The following is a 20,688-nucleotide window of genomic DNA, read 5'->3' on the forward strand; positions in this document are numbered from 1 at the left end:
TTTTCCGAAGAAAACATAAAAGACGATAATCATTTAAGAATATTAGTTTAAATATATATTAAATATTAATATTGTCTAATAATATATTCTACATATATAATGTACGTTTTCGCGTTAACTGCTTTTGATTATTTTCGAAATAATGAATAACGTAACCAAGATAGTATACTCGTAGATACATAAAAATGCTGAAATTTTAAGATGTACCAGCTGCGTTGGAGAGTCTGCACGTGCACAATGGTTTCGCCACTCTGATGGATGGCAGTCTGGTAGTTCGACACTTGGCTCTGGTGCTTCTAGTTCTATGAATCCAAGTTATGTGGGACATAAACGAGATTCTCCTTGGGATTCCTTACCATCGCTAAGACACGAGGGCAGCCTTAACGATAGCGGATATAAATCAAATCGAACTGATTCTTTAGAACAAAGGTGAATAATTTGCAACAAAACATTTAACTAACCATATAATTGTAAAGCTATGTTTCTAATCATAAATTAAAATCTACGCAATAGATATGAATTCTAAGACGTTTATTCTATTCATTTTGACAATACATACGTGCCTCTTTGCGCCAAATCGTTAAGATATAACACTTTGTGTGTGTGTTTGCTTTTTCGAATTTTGCAGAGGAACTTTTGATAGACAAGACAGCGTGAGATCGGATTATATGTCCGATCGGGATGGCAGATATGGAATTGTTCAACAAGCTTCACTGGAGAGCACAGACTCGAGAATTTGCTACTTGACGTCCTCAGAGGTGAGTCCCCTAAGTAGTTGTCGACCTTATCACCCTTTTATATCAATATCCCACTTCAACAGTTCACTATTGCTTCACTTAGCTGCACTTTATAAGGTAAAAATATAAACGCAGATACTTGATTAATAACAAACTGACAACAGACAAATAAAATACAATAATTATATCGAGTTAAATTTTATGCAATCAAAAAGGATAATTCGTTTATCGAAAATTTTCGTTACACTGTGATAGAATAGATTGACATATAGTGTTTATAAGGTGTGTGTGTGTGTGTGTGTGTGTGTGTGTGTGTGTGTGTGTATGTATATATACAGTAATTTCAAAAAGATAGATATATTTATTAAAAACTATAAATCGTATAATTGGAGTAAAGTAAAGAACAGTTCCCTGTCTCGAATCGGATAATACTCATTATCGATATTCTTTGAAAGTCATTCATTTTTCTCCTGTGTATTTCATTTATATAAATTTGACCTACGTGTAGATAATAAATGATCACATTTTCGTGATATTGTATCGGTTGTTGTTCATAATCTGATCATAAAATAAATATAATACGTGTGAATGAATGTATTTTTATAGTGACCAGTTAGAGAGAATTATACGTACTAAAAAAATACGTATCTATTCGTTAAACGTCGATAACCTACTGACCCTGCCTACACATGCTTTGCACGAGTCACCTTTCAGCCTATTTCTATGCATCGTACTTGAACATTGATGGTACACAATGTCGCTTCTTTCCCTTCTTTTATTACTTTGTACTACGATATAACACGATAGAACACAATATAATACGATACATCAGTTTTAGATGAATAGAAAGATGAAAAGAAAGTAACAGATAGGGATTAATTTTGTATTGCTTTGTTATGAACATGTATTCGAGTTACATATGATTTCTTCCTTTCATTATATCATCATCCTAAATGGCATACTCATATAGAAAAACATTCATTTATATATGTAGATGATGTATATAACATAAATTGATGTTTAATGGAAAAATTTAAAAGAGAAAAGCGGAGGAAGTGGACTGATTATATATTTAAATAGTTTTTCGAATACCTTCAACGTTATTTTGCCTTCGTACTTATTACAACCGCCAAATTAAACATTATTATCTCGAATTTTATTTCAGGCGTGTGCGTATGTAAAGTAAATATATATGTATTACCTACACCTAGAGATTGATAACGCAAGCATGTCAAAACAAGACTATAATTTTTTTAATATCGATAATTACAATTGATTATGTTGCATCGTATTTGATGCTTCTTCTTCGTAAAATGCGCAAAGGAGAGCACCGCGATTTTCGGAACGTATTCTTTACTTGACTAAAAGTTGTAGAAGTAGTAGCAGCAACAATAATGGCGGCAATAGCAACGATATCAGAAACGGTAGCAACAGTAGCAACAACAGCAGCTAGTACCGATATCTACGACTCATTTTTCCCTACAGACTACTTCCCACTGCGCTTTCCCACCCGCTTTCTGTGCTGTCACCCATTTTCCCATTCCAAACCCCGACGGTTCCGGCCTCTTCGCATTCCCTTGCCAACTTTTCCTTCCCCTACTTTTACTGCTATCCCTACTACTCCGAGTAGCCTGACTACTCTGACTACCCCGACTACCCCGACTATCTTGACTACCCCGACTACCCCGCTTACCCCGGCCCCCATTTGGCCTCCACAGAACGAGCGAGCGAGCGAGGTATTGATTCCCCTCGCGGTAGCAGCTCCACTTCTCTGTTCTCCAGCGCCCCAGTCGGGAGCAACTCACGTTCGTGGCTGCGGCCCACTAATTCACTGCTCGTTCGCGTAAAGTCAAGAAGTGAGCTCGATCATTATCGAGCTCAGCGAATAAGCTCAGAGAAATCAGGATCGATTTCTCTGGTCACTAAAGTGGTCATTTCGTTTGCTCGCTAACAATTAGCGGTCGGTTCTCCAAGATTCGGAGGACCAATACCGTCTGGAGTCTGTCCAACGGAATATCACGCGCATTTCACAATGAATGGAGATACTAGTGACACTTCTGAAGATTGGCCGTACACGCAAAGTTCTGTTATCATACGTTGTTGAACAGGAAAACGTTTCGGTTACTCGCACAAGATCCAAATCGGTAGTGAACAAATAAGATTTTCTCAGAAAAATATCCGAACCCGCGGTTTGCTGTGTAGCACCTACACAACTACACAGCTACACACCGAACAACTCCACTAGAAGAACTGCGACGGACAAGAATATTTTCATTGGTACCTCGTATAGAAATTTTCCTTCTGGAAGAATCACATTTAAAACAATCGTTTGACACGTGCGGGCTCACGTGCTGTTGACAAAGAACAACTACACATCAAGTTCTTCGACTAGTTTTAGTTATTCATACATACATTGAATGATTAGATACCTGGTATATTTATTACTTTGATTTCCCTGCTCCGTTTCGCTTAGCAACGATTTTCCAAAATAGTTGATACATAGATTTATAAGTTAGAGAAATTAGAGAAATTAGAAAAGCAGGTAATGAGCTAACAAACAAACTCATTCTAACAAATGTTGTTCTGAAGTACAAAGAAAAAGAAGAGTTGAGTTGGAAAAGAGAAGAAGTGTAGAAGAGAAATATGGATATGTATAAAGAATACATAAAAAGGATAACGGAAAGGCAACAGACGTATGCGGATGAAAATAGAAAGGAAGAATAATTTCGAAAAGAAACAGAAATTTTTAAACTGAGATACGGTATTTGGTGTTCGAATAGAATATCTGTATGTATATATAAAACGCTAAAGAGAACGTGATATTGAGAAATGCAACATATTTTTATACAGAGAGTTCGTTTCTATGCATATATTGCAAAAGTATTCTATATATTTACCTTTGAAACCTATCCACTTACCAAGAAAAAGGAACATTTTTAGAATAATCCTTTCGGTTTATTAATCACCCCGGGATTTGATTATCGCTTCTTAAAAAAGATCGATGAAAGTATTAAAAGAAAGAAAAGTCTTATTCAAGAGAGAAAAGAGCAGGGAGAGAGAAAGAGAGAGGGAACGTTTCTTTCTGCATGTACCTTGAAAAATAAAATCAAATGGAAGGATGAAATGGGCATCCCTGTTGAAACATATGCATATAAAAAAAACACATAAAGTACAAGTTTACGGTATATCCGCGAAATTGTCGATTTTCTAAAACAGATTCTTTCTAGTTTTACGAAACAGAAAATCACATAAAAAGGATCCTAGTAGTGATCTGTATAGTGCAAAAGCAGTTTGCCTTAAGTAGAGATTATAAATGTACAAATAATCGGAAGATTTTCATCTTACAACGGTGGTATTATAATATTTTCTCCTATGTAATGAAAACGTAGCGACAAGATTGCTTCTGTCCTTTGTGACAAATATCAAATATATTGTTATAAGGTGTAAAATATTGAAATCGATTAGGGGATTTGCTTCTTTTATTTTCGTCGTTTCTATTGTCTTTTCTCTACATGGCTACGTGGCTCTTACAGGCTTTTGGACTAATGGTTAAAAAGCTCTTTCTGTCAGAGCGATAATCTAATGCTCACAGAAAATGCACAATGCACGACGACTGTGCCTATTTTATTTTGTATGCACATTCGTAATTAACATTTTACATCTATTCAGGAAACTGTTGGAGCCATACGCTGTCACTTTTACTAAAAAGATTGTCCAAATTTTCAACCGAAGGGAAGAATTTATGCCTTAAGCATCGAGTTTCAAGATAACAAGGTGATCAGTTCTTACAATGATTAACGCAACGTTTGCCAATCAAATAATATTCTTTCATGTTTAGAATCGTAAAAGAGAAACGCGATACGAAATGTTCTATAGAAGGATGCTTTTAGACATGTTCGAGCTTGAATCAAATTAACAAAGGAATCCAAATCGAACGGAATCTTTCAAATCTACGATTGAACGACACGTTGTCTATTCTTCCACCGTCCAAACGACAATAAAGGCATCGATGGGGAAAAAGAACGAACAGGTCGAGGTGAACACGATGATTTTGACGAATTCGAATCAGAGTTACTCTTGCTTACTAACTGTTTAGGAAAAGCTGGTTCGTTTTCTCTCGTTGATTCGTCCATCTAAAATCTTTTGATTCGGTTCAGCAAAAGCATCAACGTAATCAAGTATATACGATAATGGTAGAACCGAGATGGTCGATCAAGTGCATGAATAGTACCTTAAATCTGTTGAATCCGAGTAGCAGCTATACAGATTTGAAAACACTTCACAAAAAACATTGCAGAAAGTACTTTTGCCTTTGCAAAAGGCACACCATCAGCGTAATATGTATCAATGAAACGAGAAAATTGTATTGGTTTAATTACAAGAACGTTCGAGAAAAAGTCAACTTTGGTCTCGGTGACGGTTACTACTACAAGTTGCTTAGGATCATTAACGGTGCTTTGAACACCTGGGCTCAGCATTACATCCACGGTCTCAGCATTGCCCGCAAAGAGATCATGTTCAAGATAAACGGCACCGCCAAGAAAAATATGAAGCTCCTGAAGGAAGGTTGCTACTGTCATTACCATCCGCATATGACAGCGGATGCTTGCAACGCCGACTTTCTAAAAAAAGTCGTAAGTTTTTGGGCTGGTGAAGGCTTTTGGGGATTACGCGAAAAGCTTCGCGGTATGACAAATTATGCTAAAAAGGTAGAGACACCAGAGTTTCCGCGTTATTATTATAATCTTGTTTTCATTAGTACCTATTATTGTTATCGTAGCTGTTACCGTTATCGTTACTGTTATATCGTCGTTATTACCGTTACCATTATCGTTGCTGTTACCTTTACCGATATATCGTTACGAGAATCAATAACTATGTATACCGTCGTTGATACACCGCAGTTACTGTATTTTTACCGTATCTTTACTCATTTTTTCCACAATGTATCGTTGTATACGATCATTTTTTATATTTAAATAAATATGCTAATACGTAAAACGGTAGAACATATAAAGTAAGTATATAGCACAAGTATCAACATTTCTGATATGTTAATATTCGTAATTGGTGTATAATATCATTTTTATTCTTACATGAGAAGCATCAGTTCTTATGCTCGTCACATGTTCTACACATCCTTTTGCTGTTTCTTCTTTTTCTTTATCACTTGCTCTTTTCATCGTCTTTTCTACACACATACACACACACATAGATCCTGATTATTCTGTTCCAGTTTGAGAAATTGTTTACGTTTGATTATACGCCAACCCTACTTGGATTGCACTTACGATCGTAATAAAAATTATGTTTATAAATATATATAGTTCGTAAAATGTCCACTTAATATTGTACATTTGAGATTGAAAACGATGTATATACATACTTTCTTGTCATTCCTTTTCATTGAAGTGGAGAAAGTGGACAAATCAGATAGTAATATTGGTAAATGTTGTAGATGTCAGACGATGATAAAATGTCGCTAACTACTGCCGTTAGCGATGACGACGATGGTGAAAGTGTCATAAATTCTCCATATCGAGGAAAACAGACTGGTACCGCTGCAGCTTCGTTCAATTGCACGGGAGCAGTTCGAAAAGCTGGGTAAGCGGAAAGAAGAGCTTTGTAATAGAGAAACATACATTAAGTTTCTAACGTAAATTTAACACAAATATCAAATTGCAGATTTTTAAGCGTGAAAAAATGGCTGTTACGAAAGAAGCATCAAATCGAGCTGGCGAGGAAGAGGGGTTGGAAAGGTTATTGGGTTTGCTTAAAGGGAACTACCCTTCTCTTCTATCCTTGTGATTCGCAAGAAAGTAGAGCCATGGAGGCAGCACCAAAACACTTGATTATAGTCGATGGTGCAATAATGCAACCAATTCCGGAACATCCAAAACGGGATTACATATTTTGCTTGAGCACCGCATTCGGCGATGCTTATTTATTCCAGGTAAGCGCATATTGCGAAACCATTACGAATTATCGTGTCATACACTGGATAATACAGTTTCTATCGATATATATTGCTCGATTATCAATCGTAAGTCCTTTCTTACTTTTATATACTAGGCACCGTGTCAAGTGGAACTCGAAAACTGGGTGAACAGCATACATTCAGCATGTGCCGCTGCGTTTGCACGTCATCGTGGTAAAACCGGAACCCTTCATTTATTGCAAGAAGAAATATTTCGCTTAGAGAAAGCGATAGAATCGGTAAGCGGACCGGATATAGCTATGTATTACTTTGCTTTAATTTATGTTCCTTCTGACCATCAAGCGGAAGAGTTGGGGAAAATCGTTTAAACGTCTCTATCGTCTTTTCTTTAGGATCATAAACTAAAACACATGGCGGATCTTCAGCAGTCTGTTGTATCCGATGTAGAAACAAAACAGCAGATTAATAATCAAATTGTTCAATGGGAAGAAAATTTGGAGCGACTTCATTGTGAGCAATTCCGACTAAGATGCTATATGGCGAGTTTACAGAGTGGCGAATTACCAAACCCAAAGGTTTGTATCTGTATATTGATTTAAGCATAATAAAATTTTAATAAATGTAATGACTAAATGAAATTTTCGACTATGATACGCAAATAGTCTGTAAAACATCCTTGTGTGTTACGTTAACGTGCATAATTTATACTCATTATAGACCGTATAGAGAATCGGAAACTTGTATCGACCACCGTGAACCGCAAATAGAATCTTGTAAAACTTCAACGAGCCAGTTTCCGCTAGATTAGTAGGGGCAGCCGATAATTCCGATACGAGAATCACCTCGATTCAAATCTTTTATTTTCTCCGCAGAGTTTATTGACGCACGTATCTCGTGCTACGAAGCAAACATTAAACAAATTAGGAGTCTTTACCGTATCGTCGTTTCATGCTTTTATTTGCGCACGAAGTCCTTCGTTGTTGAATAATCTACTAGCAGGACGAGGAGCTACCAAGAGAAGACCACCGTTACTATCGAGATCCAATAGTGGATCGAGTAGGAGATCCCTTCAAATATCGTCTAGAGATGATGAGAAAACCGTGAAGGTGTATGTGCCGGAAAATCAGGTAAGCGACCCTAATTATTGTTTGTAATATTATATTTAAAAGTATACCAATCTATCTATGAATGTTCGTAATTGAAATAGTTAGAAAGAATATAAAATTGTAACGGTAACTTTGTACAATTGACATCATCAAAATTAAGATAATTTCTTTCACATTTATCTACGTTTCTATTTTCAGCTGGTATCCGTCTTTGTGCGTGACGCTATGACAGTAGAGGAATTCCTTGCGAGTGCTTGCAACAGGAAGAACCTTAATCCGATGGAACATTTCGTTCGTGTAAAAAAACGACGCGACATGGAAGATCATAATTATTTTGTACCACATAGAACGGACATGATAGAAACTTATGTAAGTATTAATGTCATGTTATATGTTACGAATTAAACCGTTCGCTTATTTGTCGATATTTCCTTGGTCTAATTGAACTGACGTAATCATTTTCTAGTAATTTATTATACATATAATATATATATTCTTACTGCAAAATTCTCTATCGAGAAGTTTGATTTCGAACATATTTATTTATATGAAAGGCTATCCCTTTGTTTTATTGTTACTAGAAATAAAGTACTATCTGATTTATAATAATGACTAATTATTAATTACTAATTGTGAGGCTATTGTAAACGAAGAATAAATGAAGTAATTACATATTTATAGCATATCTAAGTAAATATACATATATTTCAGTTGCACACTCATGAGATCGTTGAAGTTTGCGCAAAAATCTTATATCAAGTAGAGCTACAGAGGAATACTCTTGAACAAATGTGGGGCTTTTCGGTGGAGGCAGAATTAATTGAGAATTCTGATCGGCAGGATGAATTGTGTTGTTACGTTAGCAGGGTTGAAGATAAGAGCGTCGCAATGCAAAATGGTAAGTAAAACGATACACGCATTTTTCAAACTGATTATCATTGTGAGTTATGTTATAATTGTTATAAATCAAGATTTCTACTAGTATAACCATTAACGATATGGAAATTAAATCAATCAACTATTTATTTTTATTCGTTTAGCATAATAAACACGTATACTCGTAAACTCGAACTTAATATATCATTCTTCAGAGGAAAATTCGATAAAATTGCACGTTCGCATCGTTTTCCATAAAACTGCTTGATGTAATATAAATAGGAGATCAGTCAGGCAAGCTCAAGATTCTCTTTCCATCCCTCTTTGATCTAATTTAAGAATGAAGGTGAGATACATGTGGAAACACAAAGTCGGGTGACCTTAATCAGATTTTTTTTTGTCTGCATCTGCAGAATATCTTGTAGAGAGTGACATTGAAAAACATTGATTTTTTGTATTGTACTCCCCATTAACTGAGCAAATACAGATTTATATTCTTTAACGAAGCAAGGCATGCATAATGTACATATTTATATGATATATAAATGATATAAAATAATATATATATATTATTCAATAATATATATATATGTAATGTCGTAAACCTCGGGGTAATTCAGGTGATCGATTTTGAAGTCTGAAAATCGAGTTTATTGTGAAAATACTTAAATGAAGTACAGGAGTAAACAACAATTAATACCAATCGATAACAGTAAACAATAAATAACAAGTTCTGTGCAATACCTGAAAATCGAGAATCGATTTTCAACGTCCTGTGCTACCGATCTTTGGCCGTCAATCTTCAATGTTTTAAATAATTATTCTTTCTTCTGTGATCTTGTCTATCTCTGATGTTGCTCTCTATCCGTCCGTTTAGGAAATGAATGTCTCTCAAAATGGTTGCCCCTAAAACAAAGAAAGTCACTGTGTCTGTGAAACAAAGAAAGTCGTGCTGTCCGTGACAGAGAAAGTCCCTATTACACTTGAACCCTAGATAGTTTACGTATATATAATATAAATAATATAAAATCATGTTTTAAACATTATAAATTATGCAGCGCATTTTAATTTTTGTGTATTTTTCAAAATTAACAATGATAATACGTATTCTTATTCTTTTTTAATCATTTTTTAAAAATTTCACATGTTCCTTCGGACTTCAAATTAAACTTCTAACGTGATACTTTTTTATTTTGACATTTTTTAGGAATCATTAAAGGAGACGAGATCATGGTAATTAACGGTGCAATAGTAAGCGATTTAGACATGATGTACTTGGAAAGTGTGTTGCAAGAAGAAGTTGGTCTATGTATGATGATGAGATCTTCGCGAACTGAACCACCAGATCTTACAGGCATAATGAGAGTCACCGATGACATAATCGAGAGTTTGGTTTGCCCGCCACCACCTTCTGATCCACCGGTTATAAGCGAAGAAATGATTTCCGGTTTAATCGTTCCAGCCCCCGGATGGAGTAAGGATTTTCGTCTACTTGAACAGTTTATTTTCCACTTTTTGTTCAACATTATTCCATATTTTCCTCAGTCCCTTTCTTCTATTACCCCTCTCTCTCTCTGCTTGTAATAACTTTTCTGAGAAAAAATATTTAGGACATACAACATTATTTTATTTTAACTTTTATTCCTACTGTATGCATTTTCGTACAATAACGGTAACGTAGCAGTAGCAGTAGCAGTAGCGGTAGAGTAGCAGTAGAAGTAGCAGTAGTAGTAGCGAAAGTGGTAGCGGTGGCGGTAGCGGTAGCGGTAGCAGTAGTAGTAGCGGTAGCAGTAGCAGTAGTAGTAGCGGTAGCAGTAGCAGTAGCAGTAACAATACTAGTAGTAGTAGTAGTAGTAGTAGTAGCAGTAGCAGTAGCATAATAGTGATTCTTTCCTTTCTTAATAAAAAGATTTTTAGTTAATTTTATCCATACTATAAAGCGTCGAATTATTGTTACAAAATATACAGCATTTATCTAATAATTTAATAAAATAAAATTAACAAATAAATTATTATTACAAATACATAATCTGTGCATACTCATATATGTATGTCGGTGAATGTAGGCAAAGAAAGTATCGCACAGGAGTGTACGTCAGCAGCTCACATGGAAAATGGCAAACAAACATCTCGCACAAATTCATTCGAAATAGAAAACTTATTGAAAACCGCCGAACAAGTAACTGGTATCTGTCGATCACCTGGTGAAACAAGAAAATCTAGTCCCACTGGAAGTGTTGTTAGTTCTCATTCTCAAGCTATGACGCCGAGTCGGCAATTAAGCGATGCTGAGAAATTGAAGAAAGTTATTCTAGAATTAATTGAAACTGAACGTACTTATGTGAAGGTGCGTTTGATCACAACTTATTGTGAAATTGTATTTATGTGACGCTTTACTTTGCTGCGATCCTCAAACTTTTATATTTCAATCTCGTTCCCACGTTGACAAATAACAAGATCTATGAAAATGTTTCGCATAAAATTCAAGCAAAGAATCGTGCATGCTAATAAAAATTTAGTCATATTTTTCTAAACTTGAGGTATTTTGTAACATTAAAAAAATACAATCGACTCGAAAATGACCAGAAAAATGCAGCAGGGTTAAAATCGAATCTCAATCTCAATCTTAGAAGATTTGCACTCTACATTATGTAAACATATGATACATACGTATATATAATATACATATATTGTAGCGTAAAATATTTATAACTAAAGTAGGTATTACATTACATGAACAAATGAAATACTTTTTCAGAACTTAAATAATTTGCTGGAGAACTACTTAGAACCCCTTAAACGCGAAACATTCTTATCGAATGCAGAAATAAACGCATTGTTTGGGAACATACAAGAGATTGTTACATTTCAACGACAGTTTCTACAAAATCTTGATCATGCGATCGAGATGGAAGCTGATTTCAATAATTTCGACCATCCTAGTCAATTTAAGGTATGCAATATTGATGATCTGCAATAAGAAGGTTATACCTTTGCTATCTATTGTATTTATTTTATCGAATATTTGTATGTATGGGTATACGTGTATTCCTCTTTACCATACATACGTACAAGTATACACATATACATACGTATGAACAATAACGTAAAAGAAGTACGAAGTAAAAGATTTATATGTATTTGTATTGTACAATGTGCAAATTATCTATATTTTTTTCAAAGGGTGTCCTGTTTTCTATTGGAAGTGCCTTCTTATATTACGTAAATCATTTCAAGTTGTACAGTTCGTTTTGTGCTAGCCACTCAAAAGCACAAAAGGTTTTACATCCAAGTGAGTAAAATTCCGATTTTCTTCTTTATTAAGATCTATCTATACTCTATTAAGAAAATGAAGAAAAAAATGCTTTAAATGAACTTTTCTTTATTTTCTTTTATTAGATGAAGGAAACCAAGCTTTACAAGAGTTCCTGCAAGCGCGCAATCCAAGGCAGCAACACTCGTCGACTTTAGAATCATACTTGATAAAACCTATTCAACGAATACTGAAATATCCGTTGTTGTTACAACAGCTTCGAAACCTAACTGACGAACGAAGTGAAGAGCACCAGCACTTGATTGGTAAACGAGACAATTATTATAAATGTTTGTCCCTATATAAATATATACACAAACTTGTTAAATTAATATTAATTGTTTATCACGAGTACAGAAGCCTTAAAAGGAATGGAGAAAGTAGCAGAACACATCAATGAAATGCAAAGGATTCACGAAGAATACGGAGCTATCTTTGATCACTTGTTCAGGCAACATCAAAAGTCTTGCAAACAGGTAAATAAAATATAATAAACTTTCAAAGGCATTCCACTTCCAGATTTTATATTCTATATTTTGCATTTTATGCGTATCTTGCAATGATGCTATCTCGCCAGCCGATCGACTTAAGTCCAGGAGATCTTTTATATTATGGAGGGGTCGAATGGCTCAATATTTCCGACTTTCTTGGTAAAATCAAGAAAGGACTGGAACTGCACGCAATGTGTTTTGTGTTTAAGTCTGCTGTCGTATTCTTGTGTAAAGAAAGGTTGAGACAAAAGAAGAAGCTTATGGTAATTTTTTTATTTTCTTCTTTCATCTTAAAAATAACATAAAAATTTATTTATATGTATACTTATATACAATATATATATCTGGACACATATCATAAATTTAATGATATTTTGATCAGGGGGTATCCACTAAAGCGAATTCCAGTGAGGTAGAAATAATTCGCTATCAAGTATTAATTCCTGTAACGGAAGTACAAGTTAGAGCTAGTTCCGCCAAAGATATGGAATCTCATTTCCTGTGGGAATTGATCCACTTAAGAAGTCAATTACAGAGAAGATCGGAGAAAGTATACGTGCTTTCTAACAGGTATCGTCTAACGGTATTTCTTCTTGAATTAAAAGTTTTAAAACATACACGCTTTGCCCTGAACCACCGCATCATCCGACGAATTTACCTGCATTAATTTGTCGCTACACATCATTGTCAGGTACATTTTATATATGTATGTATATATAAAAGTATGGTATATACTTTTTATTGTATATACGCGTGATGTATCATATGCTATACTACTTAACAAACATTTTCATATTACGTTACGGGCGCAGTCAGCAGGGTGTGCGTAATCAGCCTTGCCCGAGGAATGTCAGTATTATACACTGCTGACTGGTAAAGTTCGAAGAAACAATTGAATAGCGAACGACGAACTATTAATTGTGTTAATAAGATTAACACAGAAACAACTTAGCGCGACGCTGCCCACATGGATTTATTAATATCCACATATTTTATTTCAAACCTGGTAAAGTTCGCAAAAAGATAATAATCCCATCAAACTGCCCATCAAATGGTGGGCATTGTCAATTTTACTCGTATCATATTGGTCCATGTTCGGAATTCGAGTATTTTTTAGGCGACGGTATGTACTGCTGACATTGGTTGGGTAAAGCCGATTTTTGCATACCCTACCAGCTAACGATTTCTAGAGCGATTAGAATCGAAATTGTACGTAATATGTGTAACATTTATACATATATTACCTTTATGTATTTCCTTAGCACAACAGAATTCAGAAATGCATTTTTGAGGACGATACGTCAAATTATTCGAGAATCGGTTCGAAATATGAGTATACCATCGACGAAACAGAACTTGAGCCAACCACCGATTACCATTTCACCACGAATGTCAACTGGACATGTTGAAAAGTTTGAGAAACAGTCGGCAAGCCAGGGACAAAATGGCAGTAACAGTAGCGCCGTAAATACTGGTACGCTATCGAAAAAAACGGTTAAACCGCAAATATTGCCAACTTCCCATAACGTAAAACGAAAATATAGCCAATCGAAGCAAACGGTAGAGCATGAAAGCTCCGAAGATAAAGATACCGAGGAGCCAGCAGGCGCAATCAATCAACAGCAAACAACATTTCGCTCCCGAAGCAAGACTATCAGCGATACATCCGGTGAGATTTGTTTGTTATGACACGAATATAATTAATTTTTTCTTACGTGAATGGAGGAACGTTATTTTTAACGCACAGGAGAGGTGAAAGTCGAGATGGATTCAGGAACAAAATCCGAAGGAGAAGAAGATTCGCAAGCTTTTTTAGGTGAGAAGAAGGCGAATTTGGGCCGCACACCGAATCATTTGACTTTGAGCACCACTTCAACAATTTCAGCAGGAAGTACGGGTAGTCAGGCGAGACTGATCCAATCTTCTCATCAGCCGGAAAATTATCAGCCGATCGCAGTCAAGGAACTTGGTAAGAAGTTCATATTCAATCGAATAAGCATTCTTATCTTAAACGAGAGGTCTCTTATTACGTTATATGGTCTATTATATTGTACTTGTATACATGTGTATACTATTTTATGTATATATTATTATATATCTGTATTGAATATTATCTGTTGAAGGTTCGCCGATTTGGAAACCACGGGAATTACCCTCGCTAGGAGAGTCTACGACGTTGCCACGTAAGGGTAAGTCGGCCAGCGAATTTGGGGATATAAGCTCATCTCATAGCGCCTCCCGAAAGTCTCTGATAGAAATCAATAATTGTGCTCAACAATCTAACTGTAATAACCACGTTTAAATTAAATAGATGTTAACTGATTGACGAACCATCGAGTTAAGTTTAAAAACCGTGCAACAGAATAAACCAAATAACTACTCAATTACCGTGTAAACTGTAAAAACTAGCGCTCGCTTGCCGCCCACGCGGAATACTTAATTAAACTTTAACACTACGCGTTTCCCTCCTGCACATCTCCTTCTTCTCGTTTCGTCTTCCAAACGCGCTACGCGTTATAAAACGTCGTTGGTGCTACTCCTCTGTACAACGAACGATATTCAATTGTTTGACAGGAGAGAATCTTAAAGAAGGGAGAGAACTTTGCTTTTAATGGGAAACAAGCTTTCCCACGAAACAAACGGCGAATGTTTCGGTACGTGTCTTATGCGCAACTGGTAACAATTCCCGCGGTATCCAAATCGTACTTGGACTCTTATCTCCGTTCTTTTGTCATCTTTCAATCTTTCACCTATTATCGAATAAAGACGCGATATTGCTATTCGCTGCTACCATCATATTGTAATCAAAATCAAACATTAATTGTATTAAAAAATACAAATATCACGCATACACTGACATGTACATACGTAAATAAGTAAGTACATACATACATACTTGTGCGCGCACACACGCATACACGCACGCACGCATATATGTAGACTGCATAGATATACGTTATTCAACCAACAATATTAACAGGCAGTAAACGATTTTAACGAATACCGCAAGACACTCTCTCTTTCTCTTTATCTATTATTACTACTATTACTGCTACTGCTAGTATCATTGTTACTACTATTACAACTACTACCACTTACTCTTATTACTACTGCTGCTACTGCTGCCGTTGCTACCACACTACTTCTGCAATTATTGTTGCTGCTGGCTCTTCTGTTGCTGTTGCTGGTGCTGTTGCTGGTGCTGCTACTACTACTGCATGCTTGTACTACTACTGCATCGTACAATGAAGTAATTCTTCTTTAAAATATTTGGGTGAAAATTAAGGATTAATTTTTAACCACTTTTAGGTTAAACGTAACTATTTTAACCAATGTAAATGTAACTATTTTCATGTTTTTTTCTGCGTGGACGGCAATGCGATACAACATAATAAACTCTGTATATAATGTAATATTGACGCGATCAATATTGTCATTCTTTCGTTATAGGGAATTTTATTTTTAATGTTACTTAAACTTTATTTTTAATGCTACTTAAACTAAATTAGGATATTCGACGCTAAAACTATAAGGATGAATTTGTGAATTTGTTGATTTCTGGATTTGTAGGTTTGCAGGTTTGCAGGTTATTAGCTTAGTGAATGACAAAGAGCGTAACGATACGCGGAATGGTATCGGATTGATACCATTAAAGAAAATTATTACGGTAATATATATGCGTTTAAACTTAAATGTACCACTAATATAATACAGTTCGCAATCAGTGAAACAAGTGTCTGCGTGGAATACCGTCGAAACATCGATATATAAATATCACAAAAAGTAACGATATTTGACGCGTAACGCCCTGTTATTGAATACTAATATAAGTTAACATGATATCGAGGGATAAATACTTGTAAATTAGAAAACAGAAAGTATATCTATATCTACATATATATATATATGTATGTGTATATATATATATTCAGAGTAATTCTCTTGCTAGTTAACTCGAAGGAAACGTTGCTTCACCGCAGTGATAACGCCGTGTCGGTATATGTGATCTGTCACATTCATCACTAAAAGTCAATATCGGCACTGTGTTAGTGCAGAGATGGCTATGTGTTGTATATATGTAAAATGAAAACGAGAGTAAATGATCCATAGAGTGATTAGCGACGCTGCTTTTGAGTCGGCTAGCGAAAAAATCACCCTGTACATATACGCGTATGCAGTGGCGTGCAAAAATATTCAGTCATCATTTAGAACAGAATAACTTCTTTAAAATTAGTTCAAACGATTTGACTTTTCTTGAGAAGTTAGTAGAATTAGCTTATTACATGATGTGTAAAAAATATTTTGAAAAACTTACAATGGAATCACGAAGAAAATAGTAAAGATCACTTTTTACAATTTTTTTATTTCACTAAGCAATGAAACTCTAAACACTATTTCTTATAAATTTATGTCACTTATACTATATATGTTAAAAATTTCATCGAATTCAGTTGATGCAGAAATAAGTGACAGGCATCGAAAAACGTAAGAATCTTTAGATTCATTACGGTTATAGGCCGAAATTCGTGAAAAACTGCGATTTTCACCATTTTTAATCGTTCCTAGCTTATAGGAACGTTAACCAATTTCGATCAAATTTTTTATAACTGACATAAATGTGCAAAACATACTTTTCAAATTTCCATTACAGACTTAGATAAAAAAAGGGTTATAAAGGAACAATTTTTACTATTTTTTTCTCATTTCCGATCAATTGCAATTTTGTCAAAATTTTGTTTACACGTCATTTAGTAAACTAAGCCTTCTAACTTTTCAAAAAGGTACAAGTCCAATTTGGTCCAATTAAAAAAATTTTTGTTTTGTTTTACAGGGTGGCCGCACACCATTTTTGCACGTCACTGTATATACATATATATACATATATATATACGTATGTGCGTGCGTGAACGTATGTGCGCTCGTGGGTGTGTGTATATAAATAAAATATATGTATACAGGATGGGAGTAAATGGTTGTTCATAAATCTAAGGATATCTATATCAAACGAGGTGAATCGTATATACATAAGTAAGAACTTACTTATGTCTATGCACTCACTGATAGATCCTATACTTTTCTTCCATGTTTTTTTTTTTATTTTGAAAAGAAAAAAGGAGTTGCCGTGAAATAGTATAAATCGATAACGATAGAGGTAAAGTAATACATTGGGTAATTAAAATATATCCCTAAATTTTTGAACACTACTTGGAATCATCCTATATATACATGTACGTGTACACATATTATCTATATGAATGACACGCATATATGGATGCATAATCAAAATACGATATATTTTCTTTTAAACATTTCATAGGGATACCATCAATGGTATAAATCGTTTGTGTCGGACAAGATAACTATTAGATTTATTATGCTAATTTCTTGTTGAAACAAATAATGAAACGAAAAATTTAACGTAAGGTTTATTTTATTTCATTTCATTTCACTTTGTTTCAATTCGTGTTTCGTTTCCACTTCATTTTGTTTCATTTCGCACTAATTTCATGAATAACAGTAAATAGTTCGATGCGTTACGAAATGTGAATTTGAAGCACATATCAACCAACGACAGCCCATATGTCGAACAAATTATTCTTGTATTTCTTTTCTTCGTCAAAATGCCAGCATATTCGTTAGTCGTGTCCTCCAATTAATCTTTTTCATGTTCGACACTACCGATTTAAATATGAATCCTTTGTGTAAGAAATTTCAAATTTCCGATCATCCAGTATACTTGATCTAACAAACTGAATATACTGAAGAAACGAAACAACAATGTAGCGAGATATACTTCGCGCGACATTCATTTAAAAAAGAATGAGAAAAGAGCACATAAGAAATTTAAATTCGATCAATCAATTGGTAACTATTCCATCATTAGTTTCACTATCTTGTTGCATACACGGATATGTTTATCGTGCAGCAATTATGTACAATGAAAAAGCTTGGACTTTGTTTTAAATCCTCCTCGCACGCATTTGTATTAACAAATTTATTCGGTAATTATCTGTACGAAAAGCAAAAATCACACATACTATTAATACATTTATCAGATTCTGTAAATTCGTAGAATTACATTACAAATGATAGGTCACCACGCTGTTGATCATGTTTACTAAAAAGTATGTCAGTGTGTGTGTGCGTGTGTCGGTAATGCATCCTGCTTGTTTTATCGCGTTTCGTGAATATTTTTACAAAAACAACTTGTATCAAAGAACTTGTTGAATTTTAAGTTATAAATTTATTTAAACATCTTTCTATATCAGCGGCTCGAAATTAAAATGCTAGTATTTAACTCAGTACACAAATAGAGACATTAAAGTTCGACTATGAGTTTCAGTCAAAAAATATTTTGAAAGGTATTTCATGTTAGCTTTCACTCTATTTCGAGGGATTTTACAGAGAAACGATTAAAATGTATAAAAGTTAATGGAAGAAATGTAATATTCTGGGCGGGGGGGGGGAGGGTATGAATATACGAATACATCTGCATATTACTACCGAAACTTGAAAATCCATGTCAAGTATCTTTGAAAGATCATGGTTGAAAATCGTCTTTTACGCTCCGCTTCCGCTTGAAGTTTGCGTATGTTCACTTGGAACATGTAGGAAAAATGACACACGCGGGCAATAAAAAAACTTATTGAATGAGCATTGTATACTGTTGAATATTGTACATAACGAAAGAATAAACCAAATAAGACCAAATACGAAAAATTATAGGAAACAAATAAAAAGGAGTAGAAGAAGAGTAGCAAGAAAGGAAAGAAAATGAAGAGAAAGAAAGAAAATGAGAAATAATTTGAAAAAATGAAAAATTGTCAACCAACCAAAAATAAAATAAGACTACAAACTGAAATCACAGAAAAGCGATAGATGTACATTTTACACCGATTTATAGAATTTGAAAGCTTGATCGTAGCTGTACGATAAAATTCTTTACACTTTCTATAATTATCATTATGCTATAAAACCACGTGCTCTTTTTTTTCTCATTCAACATCCATACATACGTGCACACTTCGCAACATATGCACACACTTACATAGTAATCGCATAATCGCACACGTGCGCATATACACACAATACGTACGTACATAATAAGTTATTGATTAATATTTCACGATGGAGAAGAAATAACAAAATATCTACTTAATGATTATTATAGATATAATGCGTGCGGATTTAAGATCTACAGATTTTCCGTTGCTCGAGTTATTGCATTGTCTACTACTACTACTACTACTACTACTACTACTACTACTACTACTACTACTACTACTACTACTACTACTACTACTACTACTACTACTACTACTACTACTACTACTACTACTACTACTACTACTACTACTACTACTACTACTACTACTACTACTACTACTACTACTACTACTACTACTACTACTACTACTACTACTACTACTACTACTACTACTACTACTACTACTACTACTACTACTACTACTACTACTACTACTACTACTACTACTACTACTACTACTACTACTACTACTACTACTACTACTACTACTACTACTACTACTACTACTACTACTACTACTACTACTACTACTACTACTACTACTACTACTACTACTACTACTACTACTACTACTACTACTACTACTACTACTACTACTACTACTACTACTACTACTACTACTACTACTACTACTACTACTACTACTACTACTACTACTACTACTACTACTACTACTACTACTACTACTACTACTACTACTACTACTACTACTACTACTACTACTACCACTATATCCTCCTCCCCCTCCTCCTTCTTCTTCTACTACCACTACTATTATTACTACCACTACTACTACTACTACCACTACTACTACTGTTACATTATTACACTATCACACTGCTACACTATACTACTATTACTACTACTACTACTATTACTGTTGCTACTACTGTTGCTACTCCTACTACTACTTCTATTACCACTCCCACCTCTCCCCTTCCTCTTACTACTACTACTATTACTAATCCTATTACTACTATTACTATTACTACTACTGCTGCTTCTGCTATTACTACTGCTACTACTACTACCGCTACTACTGCAATTGCTGCTACTACTGCTGCTACTGCTGCTACTACTACTACATACACACAACATATTAAAATATGTAACAACACACAAATTTTATTATATAAATTTTACCGAGATACGTTTCCGAACAAAAGTTGGTATTTCCTT

At 34.7% G+C, this 20,688-nt stretch overlaps 1 protein-coding gene across 10 annotated transcripts in view; it reads left to right on the plus strand.

Annotated features, from left to right (window-relative positions):
* The window catches only part of LOC100746246 (protein still life, isoforms C/SIF type 2), a 29,135-nt gene extending 10,742 nt beyond the window's left edge, over positions 1-18,393 (plus strand). For 5 of the 10 annotated variants that reach the window (XM_012394273.3, XM_012394277.3, XM_012394278.3 and 2 more), the window contains exons 11-30: positions 202-429; positions 629-758; positions 6,196-6,341; positions 6,423-6,690; positions 6,810-6,953; positions 7,068-7,250; positions 7,548-7,802; positions 7,980-8,150; positions 8,493-8,679; positions 9,865-10,131; positions 10,724-11,004; positions 11,416-11,610; positions 11,841-11,949; positions 12,057-12,236; positions 12,328-12,446; positions 12,548-12,724; positions 12,844-13,031; positions 13,724-14,130; positions 14,209-14,430; positions 14,585-14,763. In XM_012394273.3, the coding sequence (XP_012249696.1) occupies positions 202-429; positions 629-758; positions 6,196-6,341; positions 6,423-6,690; positions 6,810-6,953; positions 7,068-7,250; positions 7,548-7,802; positions 7,980-8,150; positions 8,493-8,679; positions 9,865-10,131; positions 10,724-11,004; positions 11,416-11,610; positions 11,841-11,949; positions 12,057-12,236; positions 12,328-12,446; positions 12,548-12,724; positions 12,844-13,031; positions 13,724-14,130; positions 14,209-14,430; positions 14,585-14,763 (4,036 nt within the window). Of the gene's footprint in view, positions 1-201; positions 430-628; positions 759-2,490; positions 5,447-6,195; positions 6,342-6,422; positions 6,691-6,809; positions 6,954-7,067; positions 7,251-7,547; positions 7,803-7,979; positions 8,151-8,492; positions 8,680-9,864; positions 10,132-10,723; positions 11,005-11,415; positions 11,611-11,840; positions 11,950-12,056; positions 12,237-12,327; positions 12,447-12,547; positions 12,725-12,843; positions 13,032-13,723; positions 14,131-14,208; positions 14,431-14,584 lie in introns of those variants that run through there. The other 5 variants (XM_012394279.3, XM_024372522.2, XM_012394276.3 and 2 more) reach the window with 5 other exon arrangements.
* The last annotated feature ends 2,295 nt before the right edge of the window (positions 18,394-20,688 follow it).

This window comes from Bombus impatiens, unplaced genomic scaffold (genome assembly GCF_000188095.3).
Source record: "Bombus impatiens unplaced genomic scaffold, BIMP_2.2 scf_0080, whole genome shotgun sequence".
Lineage (NCBI taxonomy): Eukaryota > Metazoa > Arthropoda > Insecta > Hymenoptera > Apidae > Bombus > Bombus impatiens.